We start from the raw sequence: 19,852 nt of genomic DNA, 5'->3' as shown, positions 1-19,852 counted from the left end.
CGATTGAAAGCTTTTACAATTTTTCTCTATTTCTATGCACTATAGAGATATTTTAGTTTAAAAAACTCATATTTTTATGATGAAGTAATATCATTTTCATTTATTATTTCAACAACAATGCCATACAAATTTTATGTCTTGTGAATTATATTTTATTTTATATAATTAATTTATGTAAAAAAATTCTATATCTTTTTATTTGTTTGTATTCTATTTTGTTCTTTTCATTTGTTCAATATTTGACCTCTCTATTAAATCTTGACTAGAAAAAAAATACCATGCAATATATATCAAAGCATTTTAATAATCTATTCATATATTGCTAAGACATATATGAAGTATATATATTACAAATTTTTAATCAATTCTTCCTAGATTAACAATGGAAGCCCCCTTTCCAATCCTCCATTAGAGCGATAGGACTTTTAGACTTATTTTCTCATTATAAAGCTCTAATAACGTTACTTTCATGTTGTGCTCTGCATTCTGAGCCTCCAATATATCGAACATTTGTTTCACAGCCCCAAAGATGACACCAGCATCACTTGGCAATTTGCCATTCTGCACGATGAAGAGCACAGAAGGATAATTGGATTTCAATACAAAACATTTGAGCAGACATAAAAAGCAGTTAAAATAGTGGAATATTGAATATCTCCTGCACCGCCGATATCCCCTGCACCACCGGTATTTTCAGTTGGGGGTGTTTGATATGAATTTCTCAAAAAGAAGGAACATTTCAAGCAACGAATTTGCTGTAAAAAAAATAAGAATATTCAATACCAGCCAATACATGATTTCAAAAAAGGTAAGTCAAGAGACATTATAAATACCCAGGCATCGAGTCATAAGCCTGCACCACTCTCTCATGATACATAAAGAGATTGATACACGATTCTAATGGTGGGATTGAATAATTGGTGATAGATTATTCACCAATTTATAATGTTAATATTAAAGAAAAGATAAGATTAGAGCATCTAAATCAAAATAAAGTCTTAAAAATTGAAGATAGAATTTTAAAGTTAAGATTGATGAATAATAAGATAATAATTTATAAAAACGATAAACAAATTGAAAATGGCGTAGTACACAATTCAATCGATTGGGTAACACAACCAATCGATTGAATTGTGAGACCTCAAGTTGCTTTGGAGCATTCAATCGATTGAGTAGTATAAGAAATCGATTGAATTTTAAAAAACCAACATTTTAGTCATCGTTCAATCGATTGAGTAATACGATCAATCGATTGATTTTTGCGAAAACCATGCTGCCTTACTATTTTCAATCGATTGTTTTGTGATAACTGTAGTCCAATCGATTGAGTTATGGGAAACTTGAAATTCAATCGATTATTTTGATAATCCAATCGATTGATTTTCAAATAAACACAATTTCACAGCCCTGACAAACGTCACGGATAAAATAGAAACTTTTAATCGATTGAAATGACCAAAAAGTTTATTACAATCAATGAAAGATTTAATTTGTTATTATTTTTTATTTTGATTGTTAATAAACATAATAGATGAATGATAAAATAATAATTTATAAAATAAAAAATAATTTTTATAATTAAATAAAATATATGTGGTTAATTTGTAATTAAAATTAGAAAAAAACTATTCAGGAGTTGTTAAAAAAAACTTAAAAAACATGTTTTGTTATGGGACCATTTAATAGTCCAAACATTTTGGGACCATCGAATCTAGTGCCGACCTACTTAGATAAACTTAAATGAAAAAAATGGCTCAGGATTCGGTGGTCTCAGAACCTTTGGACCACTTAATGGTCCCATTAACATATTTTTAGAGTATTTTTAACAATTGCTACATAGTCCTTGAACTAATTTTAATTACAAATTAATCCCATATATTTTATTTAATTATAAAACTATTTTTTATTTTATAAATTATTATTTTATCAATTATCTATTATATTTATTAACAATCAAATACAAAAACAACAACCAATTATAAATTTGATCTCGTGACGTTTGTCCATGGCTTCTAAATCGTGTTTTCTTGAAATTCAATCGATTGGTTTATCAAAACAATCGATTGAATTGTAACTCAATCGATTGAATTACAGTGTATCACAAAACAATCGATTGAAAGTTGTAAGGTAGAATGGTTTTCGCTTAAACCAATCGATTGTTTATACTTTCCAATCGAGCCCAAAATAATCAATTGTTTTTGTTACTCAATCGATTGAATTCACGAAAACAACATGGATTTGCGAAATACAATCGATTGGAAAGTGATGACATTGAAGTTTTAGCCAAATTCAATCGATTGGTAATGTAATCCAATCGATTGGAAGGTGATGAAGTTGAACTTTTTGCCAACTTCAATCAATTGGTAATGCTATCTAATCGATTGAAATATGTCCTGCGCCTATTTCACTCTTGTTATCTTTTTTAGAAATTATCTTATTATTCATCTATCTTATCTTTAAAATTCTATCTTCAATTTTTGCTGTTTTATTTTGATGTAGATAAACTAATCTTATCTTTTCTTTAATATTAAGTAAAATTTAAAAAATTGAATAAATTTATATTTATTTTGATTACATTCAAAAGTGAATTATATGTATTCTTATAATCAAGAAATATACTTAACTTCTTTTATAATAAGTAAGTTTTTCAATAATTTAATTTATTAAAAAAATATCATCTTTTTATTTATCCTACAAAATAAAATTCATATTAATAGTTTTGAATAAGACAATTAAAATAAAATATAAAAATAAAGCTTGAATAAAAAAATACAAAGTTTTTAATCTAAAAATATAAAATAGTTAAAAAATAAAAAAATTATTTAAATATGATTTTTCAAGACACTCTATAACTTAGATGAATAAATATTATTTTTAAAATGAATCATGATATATTGATACAAAACTTATTGTGTGTAAATTTTTTTAAAAATTAATAAACCTCTCTCGTTAATAACAATATTGGAACTTAAATTTGAACGCTAATTGATATTATATATTGTGTAGGTACTTAGAGTATATTAGAAAAGTACGTTAATAATTTGAAGAGAAAAATTATTAGTGTAAATTTATTTTTTTTAAAAATTAATCCTTATTAAACTATTCTACTTTTATTCCTTCAAAATATATCTTAATAAAAATATTCGTAACAATAATTTACATCCAATAAGAATATCTTAACGAGCAGTTACATCATTCTGTCATGGGTTAATGCAAAATTTACAGAACGTGAGTGCGTGATTGAGTATGTTGTTTTAGATTATAAACATAGGGGTAAAATAGGAAAAAAATAATCGACACCAAACCCTCTGTATTCCTAATATAAATTGTTATAGATAAGTATAGTTTCTTAAAATTTTGGGGTGTCCAGGCCACTACTCGCCCCCTCTAGGTCCGTCCCTGATTACTAGCTAATTAATTAATAATAAAAAATAATAACATCTATTTACTTTTTAGTATTTCTCAATTTTTGTGAATTAATAAAAGATAAAAAAATATTTTTTCTTACACAATCAATTTCACAAATAAAGTATCGAAACAAATAATTGCAAAATTAGAGATTCTATTCACTGACCTCGATTTTGTAATCAAAACGATGGTTTATTTTTTGAACACTATAATGAAAAACTTGATTGGACCTTTGCTGATTACTGCAACGGTGATTAACGATGAAGAAATAGTGGATATTAAATAGACGGATAAAAAATAAAAAAAAATTGGATATTGAGTAGATAGATGTTCCAAAGAAAAATAATTTAATTTTTTATAATAAAAGAAAATGATACACGATTTCAATGGTGGGATTGAATAATTAGTGATGGATTATTTACGAATTTATAATGTTAATATTAAGAAAAAGATAAGATTAGTTTATCTACATCAAAATAAAACAGCAAAAATTGAAGATAAAATTTTAAAGATAAGATAGATGAATAACAAGATAATTTCTAAAAAGATAACAAGATTGAAATAGGCACATGACACATTTCAATCGATTGGGTAGCATTACCAATCGATTGAAGTTGGCAAAAAATTCAACTTCATCACCTTCCAATCGATTGGATTACATTACCAATCGATTGAATTTGGCTAAAACTTCAATGTCATCACTTTCCAATCGATTGTATTTGGCAAATCCATGTTGTTTTCGTGAATTCAATCGATTGAGTAACAAAACAATCGATTGTTTTTGGGCATTCATTCGATTGGAAAGTATAAACAATCGATTGGTTTAAGCGAAAACCATTCTACCTTACGACTTTCAATCGATTGTTTTGTGATACACTGTAATTCAATCGATTGAATTACAATTCAATCGATTGTTTTGATAAACCAATCAATTGAATTTCAAGGAAACACAATTTGGAAACCATGGACGAACGTCACGAGATCAAATTTAATATTTTAATCGATTAGAATGGCCAAAAGCTTTATTAGGATCAATGGAGGATATAATTGGTTGTTGTTTTTGTATTTGATTGTTAATAAATATAATAGATAATTGATAAAATAATAATTTATAAAATAAAAAATAATTTTTATAATTAAATAAAATATATGGGGTTAATTTGTAATTAAAATTAGTTCAAAGACTATGTAACAATTGTTAAAAAAACTCTAAAAATATGTTTTTTAATGGGACCATTAAGTAGTCCAAAGGTTTTGGGACCACCGAATCCTGAGCCGAAAAAAATACTTGATTATGTAACAATCTTGTTTTTTATATTATTATTCACTCATTCTTAACTAATTATCAAGTCGTATCCTAAAAAATTGATGAATAATTAACTTGACAATTAACTAAGAATTTAATTAAAGTAACAATTTTTTAATATTTAAAAAGATCTTTTAATTTAAAAAATAAAAATAAAAACTGTTATAAAAATGTAAAAAAAAATATTATCTTATTTTTACCAACACTTTTTAAACAATGATTATTACATTATGGTTACGATGACTATACAACTTTGGTTTCAAAAAATGTGATCTTATTTTAGTATCAAAATTCATAGTAAATTATTCAAGCAACAAAATCAATTTAAAATTCATATATGATCGAATACACGATGCCTCGACGCATTGTCACAAACAACCAAAACTCTAAAAATTGATATGCAACAAATGAATGGCTTATAATTGGTAGCCACAAGGGAAGCGTGTAAGATTTAGAGAGAGAAGAGAAAAAATGACTCTAAAATAAGTGATGATAGTGATATAGAAGACTTAGGAGAAGAAGTAGAACCTAAAAAGTAGATTTTCAATTAGGTTTACAATGTAATGATGAAAAAACTGTGGTGATTTGATAGAATATTTATGCAACGAAAAATCAAAAGAAAATATAACACAATTGACAATACAATTAAAAAAAGAACTAGAAGAATGTAGAGAGCGACGCAAAATTAGGATTAATTTCTGTTATAAGGAGTAATGTGAATAGAGTATCTTTTGAAGAGTTAGTATTAGTGCTATAGTATTTTGATAAGGTGTTTTTGTTGTTGGGCTTCGGTCTCTGGTTTTATTCTAGTAGAAGATGTTTTATTATTTAGTTTTCATATATGTCGGGTGTTTTTAGCGTGCCGTTTGTTAGGATTGAGATTTGTTGTTTTGATAGTTAGTTCAATTTATCTGTTTCATCGAACTCTTGTATTTTACTCTCCGTTTGTGGTCGAACAATCCACCTAAAAATCGAAAAAAAAAAGAACGACAGAATCGTAGAAGGTAAAATCGATTTATTATTAATTTTGAAAAATCAATATCTAAAAACGAATTCTACATTAAAAATACTTAATTTTTTTCATGGAAAAATAGTTACAAAAAATTTTGATAGACAGAAAATCGAATAAAATGTTACCAAATAAAGTGCTTCACAAGTCTTGGAGCACATTATGGAGCTCGAAGATTCCACCGAAGTGCAATTACTTTCTTTAGAATCTGTATGGCTGCGTTTGTTTTCAGAAACAGGACAGAACATGACACTGAGATAGAGACAATAGGACAGAGACACTAAAAATTATTGTTTGTGTATTGTGTTTGGATAGGATGTACAAGACACTAATGTAATGTCCAGTATTATGTTTGGATACACATGGACAAGACTAGAATATTATATGAATTGATTAAAATAACCATATTATTCCAAATTTTCTACATCAAGTACAAACTAATTTAATAGAGAATGAGAGTACGTAGGAATATAGACGAAATTTAAAAAATGTTTGAAGAGACCAAAAATTTTAATAAAAAAATATATAATAGTATTTATATTAAAATAAAAATTATAAATATATTTATTTTATTTTAAATTTATTATTAATATGTAAGAATACATATGGTTAAGATTAATAAAAAATTTTATTTAGGTTAATAAGCCAGATTAATTTAAAATAAAAAATAAGAAAGTTTTAAGACTAATTATAGGAAAAATAAGAAGGGATAATAGTGGAATAATAAAAAATATCTATGGATAAAAAGGAAAACAAAATTTATAAAAAGTCCGTGTCCACTCTTTCAAATTTCGTGTCCATCATTGTCCTTCGTACAAGAGTGGACACAAAAATATAAAAAACTGTCTCGGAGACAATGTATTCCGTGTCCATGTCTCTACTTCCAAACACGTTTTAAACATGTACTGTCCGTGTCCTGTCTCCGAAAACAAACGCTACCTATGTGACACACAAAGTGTGGCCGATGCTACTTGGAATTTCCTCTACCTCGATTTTAAAAAATATTTCTGTTTAAAAAAGAGAGCTGTTATACATTCAAATTTTGTTGGCAATTAAATCTAACCAAATTAGTTCAAACTCAACAAAAATTGTTTTATTAGTGGAACGTGAATACACACTCCAACTACATAAACGTTCCCGCATTTTTCTCTTCCTTTTTCTTTTTCTACTTTTTCGCGTTTTTTCTCTTTTTTCTTTGCATTCCTTTTCCTTTTTCTTCATGTTTCTCCTCCTTTTTCTTGATTTTATTCCTCTCAACAGAGTAAATCAAGAAGAATTTCGAGAAAATAAAATAAGAATAAGAAGATAAAGAAAAAAAGATGAAAAAGAAGAAGACGACGAAGCGAAAGATGAGAAAGATAAATTCAAGTGAAACGAAATCAAATGAACCTAAATTAAGCTAAGAAATGAACCAAAATTTCTTAAAGAATAAAAAATTTGGTCAATACTTAACAGTAACATAAAGTGAATCTCAGTTAATTCATAAATGAACCGAAATTAGTTTAGATTTAAATAAAAACTAACTAAACAACCACATATGAACATTCAGCAAATCCAAACGAGGCAAAACCAAATGAAATTAAATTAAACTAAGAAATGAACCAAAATTTCTTAAAGAATAAAAAGTTTAGTCAATACTTAACAACAACATCAAGTGAACATCAATTAATTCACAAATGAACCGAAATTAGTTCATTTTTGAACAAAAACTAACTAAACAACCACACATAAATAAGTTCAGCAAATTCAAGCGAGAAGAAACCAAATGAACCTAAATTAAACTAAAAAATGAACCAAAATTTCTTAAGGAATAAAAAAATTTGTCAATACTTAACAGCAGTATCAAGTAAACCTCGGTTAATTCACAAATGAATCGAAATTAGTTCAGATTTGAACAAGCAGTAAAAAAACTCAATCATCAACAAAAACACATTGAATTCATTTCTAGATCCAAATGAACCTCAATAAATTAAGAAATGAACCGAAATTATTTAATAATGATACCAACGAAAATCAGAACTAATAAAGATGTTAGCAAAATATTGGTGTTGTTGGCGATGACGATAACGAAAAAAGAAGAAGAAGCGACGACAGTGAACGTGCGTGCGTGAATTTAAAATATTGGGTTGAACTTGGTTAAGATTATAACTTAGATGTAAAACTTTATTGGTTTGAAAAATAGAAGGTCGCAACTCTATCTTATTCACATATTTTATAAACATTCATATTACATCAACCAATCAATCTATGTAAAAAAATATGTTAATAATAAATTTTGTAAACATGATTAACAATGTGTAAGTTTTAATTCAACAATTTTGTAAAGAAAAAAATTACTTCAACAAAAAGTTATTCAATATATCTAATTAAAGTTTTCATTAATGTCATTTAATCATTAAAACGCATATATTCAAATTTCAAACAAGTGCTTTCCCTTCAAGGTCAATAGGTCGATGTTAATTGTGTGGATTTAAAGTTTGGATTACTTTTCCAATCACGATTAATTAATAACAAGAAACGAAATATGGATAGTATTGATGAGAAATTGTGGTAAATTTTCTTATTGTATTGTCTGTACATTAATAAATATATATACAGAAGTTTCCTATAAAATGTATAACCTCCCAAAATTTATGAAGAATCTATTGTAAATTTGATGCTAACAGAATGATGATTCACCATAATTCCATAACTAACAACTTTTAGAATGTGTAGATAAGAAAAAAAAAAGAAAAGATAAAAAGCTGATCAGTCTTGTTTGTACTACTATTTTGGACCGATTGCTGTTTATGCTTCAATAATTAATTCCAACAATTTTACAAAATCATTCAAAATTAAGTCAATTAACAATGCGCGCAAGACAAGTCACATTCTTTCTTGGGACTACAATAAAAGTTATTATACATCACAATTGTGTGAAAGAAAAAGGGATGAGAAAAATAAGATTAGTAGTTGATGCTATGCTCTCTATAATGTTGTATGATACAGTATTAGAATCATAAAGTAGACTCAAACTGAACAGAAGCATCTTTGAGCCACTCTTGGCCTTGAATGAATGATTGGACCGTGTACTTTCCTGCATCAAGATCAGTGAGAGTGGGCTTGTACCCAGCCCATTTAACCCTCTGGGCCACATCTGACCCAGGCCCACTGTTCTGGTACTCAGCATAGAAAATGGTATTAGGAGGTTCTACATTGGGTATCCAACTTATCCACCCAATTGGCTTCAAGAATGAGCCAATCTCAGATTGCATGATCACAGTGGTGGAGTAATCTTTCCATGGCCTACCAAGGTATGTTGGGGCAGTGAGAGTGAGATTGTCGTTATCAAGGGTAGTGATTGTGGATTTCTGGATCACAATGCCAGTGTTCTGGTTAGGGTCCTTCTTTCCTTGGGCTGTAATGGTATTGAACTGGTTTGGAAGTGGCTGCCTTGGCATGATCTTGCAGCTTTGGAATACAACTGCTGCATTGCCAAATATGAAGTCTATGGTGCCTGTGATGTCACATTCACGGTAGAATTGGCGGTTGGAGTGGGCATATAGGGTGTCTTGGTAGCCAATGAATGAGCACCGGTAGAACACAGAGCGGTCTGAGCCGGACCGGAGCGCCACGGCTTGATGCTTCGATGCGCCTGCGGTGTTTATGAAACCTATGTCTCTAGCTATGAATCCCTTTCCTTTAACGGCTGCAAAGTTTAAACATGTTTTTATGGTAAGTGCTTCAACTTCACAGAATTCAATTCAATGTGCATTCAAATATCTTGAAAAAATTTAAAATTTTGTAGCTTTGTGTTCACTAACTAATCTATGTCTATATCAATATCAGCTTACAATCTAATTATTTACAATCACTCCTTATAGATGGGCTGAAGATAGACACAATACACGACAAAACATAATAGAATTGCTTAATTCATGTAACTGATCTCACTTTGTAAGATAAAGCATTGTTGTTATAATATTTGCAATGTGTTTTAAACCCTTATTTACTAACTACCCTTAATTAGTTTTTGGAGGGTAAAAAAGTAAAAGTAAAAGTAATAATCCCCAAAGTGAAACTGAAATGGGCCCACTCAGGTTCACATGCAAATTTCAATTATGAAATATATTCAAACTAAAACCATGTGGTTCGACCAAAACACAAAAGTGAAAAGAGAAACTAAAATCATGTTACATGCCGGATACGGCTAAAAAATTTTGATATTGGAACAAAAGGAATGATATACTTTAACATGGTAATTTTTAGTGTTTTTTAAAATTGTGGGAGTACACAAATCGGACCCTCCGATTTGTTTGATTTTAAAATTTTGCTTAAGAAATCGCATGGTCCCACTTGTGGTTGGGCAAATATAAATTTCGAAAGCTAAAAAACGGACCATCGTTGTTTTCAATTTTTTTATTAATAGAGAACTCGCATGGTCCGAGTTCTGTTCCATTGACACCACATGACTGTGAAGCTTATGTATTCCCCACATTTGAGTTCAACACCACTTTTTTATCCATATTCAAATTAAAAAACCGCCGGATACACTAACATAATCGGATAATCCGGTAATGCTCACGAAAGCACATGCAATGATGCAAATATGCAATATGCTTATCATAAAATTTTGTCCCCTTTTTAAGAATTAAAATCTAATCTCTCTTAGTTAACATACGAATAATTTTTTGGTATACAAATATCATAGCTCTTCCTTCTCTTCTACGAGAACAGCCAAGCAAGTTGAAAGTTAGCAAATTTGTCCGTCCAATGCCTCCCACTTTCACAATGTAACCAAAAATTTTAATATCTGTTCTTTCTTATCTATTTTACTAGGGAAGAAAAAAACCCACATTTTGTGTTCAAGGAAAAATAAAAACTTTAATATGTTTTCTTTCTCCATGAATTACATAATTTCCGTCAATTCATAATGCACAACTTTTTATATTCACTTATTTTGATTTAATTACTCTATTAGTCCTATAGTTTTATCAAATTTTTAGTTAGGTCTTTATATTTTTTTTTTCAATTAGTTCTTACATGGTTTTTAATTTTGTAATTACGTTTTTTACATGTTAAAAATGTTAAAATTAACATAATATTTTTATTAAAATACATGCAGTCAAAGATTTAATTAAGTTTAATTATAAATAACTTCAATTTACAAAAAAATATTTAGTTAACTCTAATATTTTTATATTAAAAAATATTTAATTACAAAATTAAAACAATATAAAGATCCAATTATATATATATATATATATATATATATATATATATATATAAAATTAAAAACCGGAGCATTTAACAAGAATATTAATAATCAAATTCAAATCTAAAGCTTGCAATAGATTCATAATTAGATTTCTCAGAGAATTTAACAATTCTCAAACATGACCATTTTCTTGAGGGTAATACTCTAAATCACTCTTTAATAAATTTTAGCATCAAATGATTTTTATTTTCGTTAAATAAATCAGTCTTGTTTATCTATATAAAAAATTGAACTAAAAATTTTAAAACTTTTTATAAACTAATATAATTTTATTAATTAATTATGAGAACTAATTTATTTAGCTTTTATTTTTTAAAGTTTCACATAAAAGATTAATTTGTCTAATAAAATAAATTACTAAAAACTAATTTATAATAAAATTTGTTTAAACTAAAATATCCTACCACTAAAAATTTACTTATCTGGGTATTACTCTTTTCTAAATCAGCACAAAATCTACTGAGTAGAATAGTCAAGTATCAAAATCCCAAAAACATATTTTAAAAAATAATTCATATAAAAATTGTGGAAATTAATTAAATTTAAGAAAAAAAAATTACTTACCGAAAGTGGCAGTCTCAAATGTAGGAACGCCGTCGATGAAGTTCCGGTTACCTGTGACGATGGTTTTCGTCTTACCATCACCGTAGATCATCACATTCCAAGTGTTCTTATCCAAATCGATGTTCTCTCTGTAAATTCCTGTCTTCACGTAAATCACGTGCCTCTTCAAGCTCTTCTTCTTCACGGCATTCACCGCCGCCGTGATGGTGGTGTAGTCACCGCTTCCGTCCTGCGCCACCACCACATGAGTCTCCGTTTCGTTCACATTCCCCGCCAGCAGCCTCCTATCCGCCGCCGTCACCCACTCCGGAAACCCGAGTAACCGCCGCCGGTGCACCGGCGAATCGAACTTCGAAATCAGCCCTAAGATCCTCGTCACAATCGCCAAGCTGTTGCTCGCGTACTCTGTAGAGTTCTTCATCGCCGTTTGAACTTCTCCGACAACGCCGTGCTCAGCGGTGGAATCCACATCGGAGATCGCGTCAATGCACGTTTCCTGGTTCGTTATCGCCGCGCTCAGCCATGTTTCCAGATCGGTTATCTTCCCCGCCGCCAGCACCTTCCGTCCTTCGTCGGCGACTCCGATCGACTCGTTCAGGCGATCTAGAGCGTCGTCGAGCACGGTTTCGCACACATCGATCGCCTTTTGGAGTCGTGAATCGTTCTTCGTAGATTCGCGAAGCTTGGAGGGAAGCTGCTTCGCGAGCTTGGAGAGCTCGTCAATGGCGACGCGGAGGGAGAGGCGGAAGAGGAGCTTGGGATCAGTAGTGTTGGTGTTTGCGACGGCGGAAATGGCGGAGAAGCACGAGTTAGGGTACTGAGTGACATCGCAAACCGCTTTGAGTGACGCGGCCGGAGTTAACTCGGGTGTTGGGACCGAGTTAGAAGATGATGATGATGATTTGGTGTTGCGGTTGTGTATGACGATTCCTGCCACTGCGGCAATAATCGCCGCTGAGAGGATTAGTGATGAGACGATTAGGATTATGATTCGCTTACGTGTCTTCTTCTGATAGGCTTGTTGCTCGGCCTCATCGACTTTGCCGTAGCCCTTGAAGGACTTGATTGTGTCCATTGTTTTTCCGTGTGCTTTCTATATTTTAGAAGTGTGTGTGAGTTGCGACTGTGTGAGGTTTTGGTTTGGGTTTTGAAACTTTGAAACCATAAGTGCTTTATATAATGGAGACAATGCTACTGAATTTTTAAAAGAATATTACATAAATATAAAGATTTATTTAATTATATATTAATATTTCGTTATTAAAAACAGTTGACTTGAGTATTGAATCACTTACTAATTAGATATATTTCATTTTAAATCATATAATTAACTAAATGAAGTGTGAAAAGTAACTGCTTAAAGCCTTAAACAGTTAAACATCTAGATAGGACTTTGATCTCTGCTATCTATGAAAGGGTTTTGCGGCACCAAATTTTTCTTCTCAAGTAACTTTTAGTCTTTACTAATACAATTATACAAATAAAGTTTAAAACTGTGTTACACTTATCAAATTTTAATCTTCTAATTCGTCATTGGCTTCCTTGAATTTACATTTAATCGCATTATATTGTTATATATTGTATTATTGTGAAATAATAAGGAAATGAGTGTATAGCAAATTAGCAATTAAACATGATAAATTAAACTAATTAATGTAAAGTAGTAAAATAATATTAATACGTAATTACATACAAAGTCCTATGTGTATGGATCGGAATTGTTGTATTTAGCATTATTCTTTTTGGATTAAGAATATGACGTGTTTGTCCTTTATGTCCGTGATGCTTCTTTGTGAAGATTAAAAGAGTAATGAATATCTTTATTTAATTTGTAAAACAGTAACATCATGGTGTTTCTTGAATGAAAAACTACCAAAAATACCCATGACGTTTACGAACGCTGACAAAAGTACCCATAAACTAAGGAAATTAATGATGTACCCATGGAAGATGGAGTTTGTATGACAAAAGTATCTAAACCCTAATTTTTTTGTTAATTTTTTAATAAAATTCCCAAACTACCCTCACTCTCAACCTCAACTCACTTTTTCAACCTTCCATAACCTAACTTGTACCTTTAAAACCTTTGTCATGGAGTCTAAAACTACTCCTATAATAGACCAGGCCAAAATCAATGGTGGTGGTGGTGGTAGAGGACTTTGACCGATTCCTAGCAGATAAATTTAGTATGGTGAGCTCTTTTTCATTTTTTTCGCCAATCCCTTCACACAAAGAAAGCCCTCAAATTAAGAAAAAAAGGAAAAAACAAATGAAACGATTAAAAACTGTTCCTTTATGATTCTTTCTCTGATTCTTCATCGGTATTGATTGATTCTTTTGTTAATCTCGGCGCTGCAATCCTCTGTTGCGTTATTATTCAAAATTTCCACCATAAAAGGTTCATTTCATCTGTTGTAGGAGTAGTTTTGGATTTCATAGCAAGTTTTAAAGGTGCATGTTGAGTTATGGAAGATTAAAAAAGTGAGTTGAGGTTGATGGTGGGGATAGTTTGGGAATTTTATTAAAAAAATAAACAAAAAATTAGGATTTGGATACTTTTGTCATACGGAACTCATCTTCCATGGGTACATCATTAATTTCCTTAGTTTATGGGTATTTTTGTCAGCGTTCGTAAACTTCATGGGTACTTTTGGTAGTTTTTCCTTCTTGAATTGACTGCATAATTATGTATCTCCCAATAGAAAGCTTTTACAGGCATAGACGCGTTTAGGATAATTTGATTTCGATTTGTATAATTAAACCAATTACATTATATTAATGGACTATTAATTAGTTTTATATAATGTATCTCAATGTTTTTAGTTGTACATGTGAATTCTTTAATTTTTTGCATAAATATAATTAGCCACTCTAATTAATCAAGTGTGTGTTGAAGTTATGTACGAAGCTTCTGATTTTCTCATTTTACACGGTTTAATTTGGGAATGGCTTATGGAATAAGGATCCGCGGTTTCGTTAAGATAGTGATAAATGATTCATTTCATTCTGAAGCTGAGCTGTTTTATATTCTAACAATAATATCATGCATCCATGAATACCGCAATGTATTGAGTCATGAAGAGATCATGATTTCTTCTATTTCAACAAAAAAATATGCCACATAAATTTTAGTCAACTCATCAAAAATTTATATTTTTGTATTCGAGATTTTAGATATTCTTTTTCTTCTTTTTTGTTGGACTATTAATATCCATATTTTATTTTAAATTTTTCAACTAATTTAATTTTAAATATAAAAATATTCTATGTACCTTAAAAATCAACTAGTTATTATATATTTATATATCTATTAATTTTAATTTTTTTAATTAAATAACCAATTATCAGAATAATCAACATTTTATAATAAAGAATTAGATTTGTAATAGACAAATAATTAAGTATAATGGTTTTTATAAAATATTAATACATATTGTTAAATGTAATGATTGAATGATGTGTAATTTTTAGAATAGGCATACACTATAATTTTTTTTTAATTTCTATTACTAATTTTTTTATAAACAATTTTGTCTTTATTAATTTCTCAACCGATGGTGATGGGAATGATCGTGAGATAATATCATAATATTCTCTACCAGTTTGAAAATATTTTTTTCTTTAAAGAAAAGAAAGAAAAAATCAAAGGAACTTTATTGTTGGAGATGAGAATTGAGGGCCATATGGCAAAGTATCCGGTAATCGCGCCAACACACATGCAGGCCCTGTTCTTTCTTTTCTACTTCACGAATATAAAGATATGAGAAAATTTTTTGGTGCAATCATTTTTAGTATTTTTGATAATTATTTATTCAGTATAAATATTAAATTATTTTTAATAACTAAATTTTATTAATTTATATTAATTTATATGTATAAAATTTTAATAAATATAAATATAAATTATTACTTATTAAAAATAATATATTTGTTGAATGTGTAACATTCTTGACATAATAGTTAATACACTGAAACCAAATCCTATGTTTTTACACATACATATGGTTTCAAAGTAGGACAAGAATATTGCATATCCGTTTTCTTTTCATTCAAAGGCCAATTTCATTATTATTTTATTTTATTTTATTCTTTATGGATAGAAAGAACAATTTTATTTTCAGTAACGTAAGCTAGTTACACAAAATGTTCCTTCCCCCTCCCTCCATTTGTCTAAGTGGGCTGGGCTAATACAGAGAATTATACCACCTTAAGCAATATCCAAACCACCCAACGTTGTTGGTATCTTTTCAGACCAAAATGAAAAGGGTGGTTGATATATGTATATAGACAAGAATATATTTTGTTGTTTTTTAATTGATGATTCATTTATTTTAGAGTATTTACTCAAATTGGTCTCTAAAAAATTTTAAAGTGGACGTTTTAGTTTTCAACTAAAATTAATCACTCTGTTGGTCCTCAACGTTTTTTAGCGTTAGACCAATTGATCCTTCCGTTAAATTGGTCTGTTAAAGTCTAACGGCGAAATCCAACGTGTCATATTGAGTTGGTGACACAGATGATAAGAGACACGTGAGAAAGCAGACAACGTGGTCCCTGGGGTGGATTGTACCAAAACGACAATGAAAAATTATAGATAGCCATGAAACGACGTGTGAAATCAAAATCTTCTTCTTCCTCTTACCAGAACCCTAATTAACAAAGGCTATAGTGTTAACAATGGCTGCCGGAGATAGTTGTGGAAGTTCATATCGACGGCGAGTTAAAGGTAGTGGTGACGGCAGTGTTAGCAGTGCTTCTGCCCACGGCGGTAGGTTCAGAGTCGTCAAAGGAGAAACTCCAAGATGTCATTGTGGAGCCTATGCCATAGTTGTCGAGTCTGGAACGGAGAAAAATCCGAAAAGACCTTTCTTTGGTTGTCCTTTTTATAGGGTAATGTATTAATGATTTTAAACTTTTTTGTATGTAAAATATGATTTCTGATAATGTTGTACTCTAAACTCTTCTATTTTTATGGGCAGGAGAAAACTCCCCACTGTGATTTCTTTGTGTGGTTTGATAGGGTATTTCAATGTGATGGTCATGGTGGAGAGGATGATGATACTCTGGCGAAGAAGGTGAAAAAGATGAAAGAATTGCTTGATGCATTTGAGAAGAAGAATAAGAATGCCATTGAGAATAGACAATGGTTCGGGTGTTGCAGTCCTGTGTTCTTTTTCATACTAGGATTTATGGTCTATCTTCTTGTAGGTAGGATTTAGTTAGTTTAAGGAAGATTTTATCTTATGTTATATAGTGTAACAAGTAATTACAGTGTTAGCTTTTGTTTATGCAACTCTAATCTGTAAGTGCTAGGACAAGCAATGAACGATGAATAGATGAATGATGAGTATTTTCTGGATAAAGAAAAGTTATATTAGAAATGGAATAAAATCAGACATAGTTAAATCTAAGTACCATACTTGCATTCCATATAACCAAAGTTTAACACAAAAAGGTAGCTAGTCTTTAAGTTTTTGCTAGGAATACTAAGATCTTCCACAAAAAAAAGGTGCAGTGACATGCACTATCAACATAATAACCAAACATAGACAGACCACGTTGTCTCAATAAGATGTACTAACAACATAACAAAATATGAGAAAGTTGTATTAAACTCTTAAAACTACGTTGACACAGTAGGATCAAATCTATTTTGGAAGCCTTAGTCCAGGTGTTGGCATGAACTTGAAGATTCTTGAAGCTGTGCCAGAACTTGTAGCAGCAAGTGTTTCAGGTGATGCTGACTGGGTAGGCCTCTGTGATGCTGCGGAGATGGTAAGTCTTGGAGAAGGTGCTGGAGCAGATGGTGGGGTAGGTACTGGAGTAGAATGTGGCCTCCTAATTGGTTGTTTAGGTCTTGGAGGCCTAAATGTTGATGGAGGTGCAACATGGCTTGAATTGTTAGTTATCTGCTCCTAATAGAACACAAAATAAATAAATCATTAGACATTTTGGTCCCCAACTAAATAATTTATCTGACATATAGATCCCAAAATAGATAATTTATTAAGCAAATAGATTCTTAAGTATTAAGCCAATCAGTCACTATCACATTGAAGATTACATGAATGCAGGCAGCATGACAACAATATGATCACAACAAATTCAACTGAGATTATACCTGTGGCAGTGGTTGGGGTGCTGTTTGGGAGACTTGGACTTCATCTTGTGATGGTGGAGCAAATGAAGTATTTTTTGTTGCTATTGGCTGTCCATTTTTCTTAACCTTTGGGGGTGGTTTAGGCCTTGGTGGTCCCTTACATGTCTTTGCATTGTGATCAGTCTGACCACATTTTTGGCAAGTGACCATGAATGTCCTTCTTCCCTTTGTTGCATCTGGTGAATCCTCAATAGGATCAGGTTTTCTCTTTTTCTTCGTTGGGCGCCCAGGAGGTCTCTTAATGGTGGGTGGCTCTGGAGCCAAGATACCAGTCTTTTTCCAATACTCCTATGAGTTGACTGGTCTGATTACATGTTCATACGTGGCTCGAAATACATCCATTTTGAGCCAAGGGTGCACATAAGGTTCTGGCCTATCACACCTCTTTTGTATAGCTGTCAACGCATGAACACATGGAATTCCTGCTCAACATTATCAGGCAGTAACATAAGATCAGCAAAAAATAGAATTTTTGCTCAATATTACATGTTAAAATCACAATTCACAAAAAATGAATAATAATCCTAATCACCTGTTAGTTGCCACAAGTTGCAACTACAAGTGTGCCTTCTAAGATGCACACCAACTTTCTTTGAATGTCTCTGGACTTCGAATACATTACGATCGTTGTGACCAGTCCACTGAGCTGTCCAGAACTTAGTATCCTTCATAATATCTTCCATTTTTCTCTGCTGAACTGGTGCCAATACTCCAGTGTAAGTGCTTAGAACCTTCTTATGCTTAGCCATTCTCCTCATCAAGTAGCAACGGATCTCTTCCAACATGGTAAGAATGGGCTTTCCCCTGTAATGGTTTATTTTGGCGTTCCAAACTTCAGTCATGTTGTTTGTCACATTATCAAGCTTCGGCCAATGGCTGAAATGAGCTTTGGTCCAGCATGATGGTTAAAATTTTGCAAGATAAACCCATGCACGCTCATTCATTCTCTTTAACTGCTGCATGTGATTCTGGAATTCAGCATCTGTGGTACTCCTTGCACATGTCCAAACCATATTCTTCAACTGTTTGTCCTTAAACCTTCCTATAAAATTTTTCCAAATGTGTCTTACACAATTTCTGTGGTGTGCATTTGGCATCACCTCCTTCAAAGCAGGCAGCAAACCCTGCAGGATAGGTGCATGTAGTGTATGAAAGACATACAAAGTCTAATAGCATGCAAACTTTCAAATAATGAGACACGTAGATCCCCAACAAATTCATTTACCAGACACATAGATCCCCGACTAAGTCATTTATCAGACAAATATATTCTTATTTAAACAATTTATCAGACACCCTAAACCTTAATAACTTCCTCAGTCAGTCACGTATCACAAAGTTGGTAAGTTCAAGAGTATGATACTTATTCTAAGTTCAGGAATATGATACTTATTCTAATCATTCCAACATTATACAAAGCAACTCACCCACAAAGTATATCTAAGGATTAGTAGATAATTTTGAGTACATTATTATGAATGAAATTAAGTCTGACTTACCTTCTGTTGGTCAGAGATAAAATTCCAGCCTTCCACTGTGCATTGACCCAAGTCCTCTTGCAGAAGTTGTAGAAACCATTTTCAATTTTGCTTCGTTTCACTATCAACCACCGCATAAGCAATCACATAGAAGTGATTGTTTGCATCTTGACCGACAGCTGACAACAGTTGTCCCCCATAATATCCTTTCAAATGGCATCCATCCAAACCAATCAGCGGTCTGTAGCCAGCCTTAAAACCCCTTTTACAAGCCTCCAGAAAAACATACAACTTGCTGAACAATGGTGGTGAATTAGGAATTGTTAGAATTAATTCCAATAATGCAGTGCTACCAGGGTTACTTTTATGTATCTCTGTGAGGTAATCTTTCAATTTTTCATTCTGTGCCCTCTCATTCCCAACATACCTTTCTCTAGAAACCCTTAATGCTCTGTAAATCATTTTGTCACTGCACATGACATTAAAGTCTATCTTTATATGATCAAAGGCTTCTCCGTGAGTCAAGTGAGGCTGGGTCAATAGCCTTTTCTCTAGTTTATCAGCAACCCAGTTCTGGTCAGCCATGTTAGAACCGAATTCCCTTGCACAAGTGTATTTGGGATTATAGGTCTTAACTTGGTAGCACCCCCTAGCGCTGTTCCAGGCACAA

The 19,852-nt window shown here is 31.2% G+C and overlaps 1 protein-coding gene across 1 annotated transcript; it reads right to left on the bottom strand.

Moving 5' to 3' along the window:
• Window positions 1-8,581: 8,581 nt before the first annotated feature.
• LOC130962238 (pectinesterase 3-like) lies at window positions 8,582-12,676 on the bottom strand. Its single transcript, XM_057888393.1, has 2 exons — window positions 11,545-12,676; window positions 8,582-9,411 (listed from the first exon to the last, which is right to left on the bottom strand). Exons 1-2 carry the CDS (start codon window positions 12,617-12,619, stop codon window positions 8,720-8,722), a joined length of 1,767 nt encoding a protein of 588 aa, XP_057744376.1. The 5' UTR covers window positions 12,620-12,676; the 3' UTR covers window positions 8,582-8,719.
• Between the last annotated feature and the right edge of the window lie 7,176 nt (window positions 12,677-19,852).

The sequence above is a fragment of the Arachis stenosperma genome, chromosome 2 (genome assembly GCF_014773155.1).
Source record: "Arachis stenosperma cultivar V10309 chromosome 2, arast.V10309.gnm1.PFL2, whole genome shotgun sequence".
In the NCBI taxonomy this organism is placed as follows: domain Eukaryota; kingdom Viridiplantae; phylum Streptophyta; class Magnoliopsida; order Fabales; family Fabaceae; genus Arachis; species Arachis stenosperma.
The sequence above is the reverse complement of the archived record's forward strand: the minus strand, read 5'-3'. Positions and strand labels throughout refer to the sequence as shown.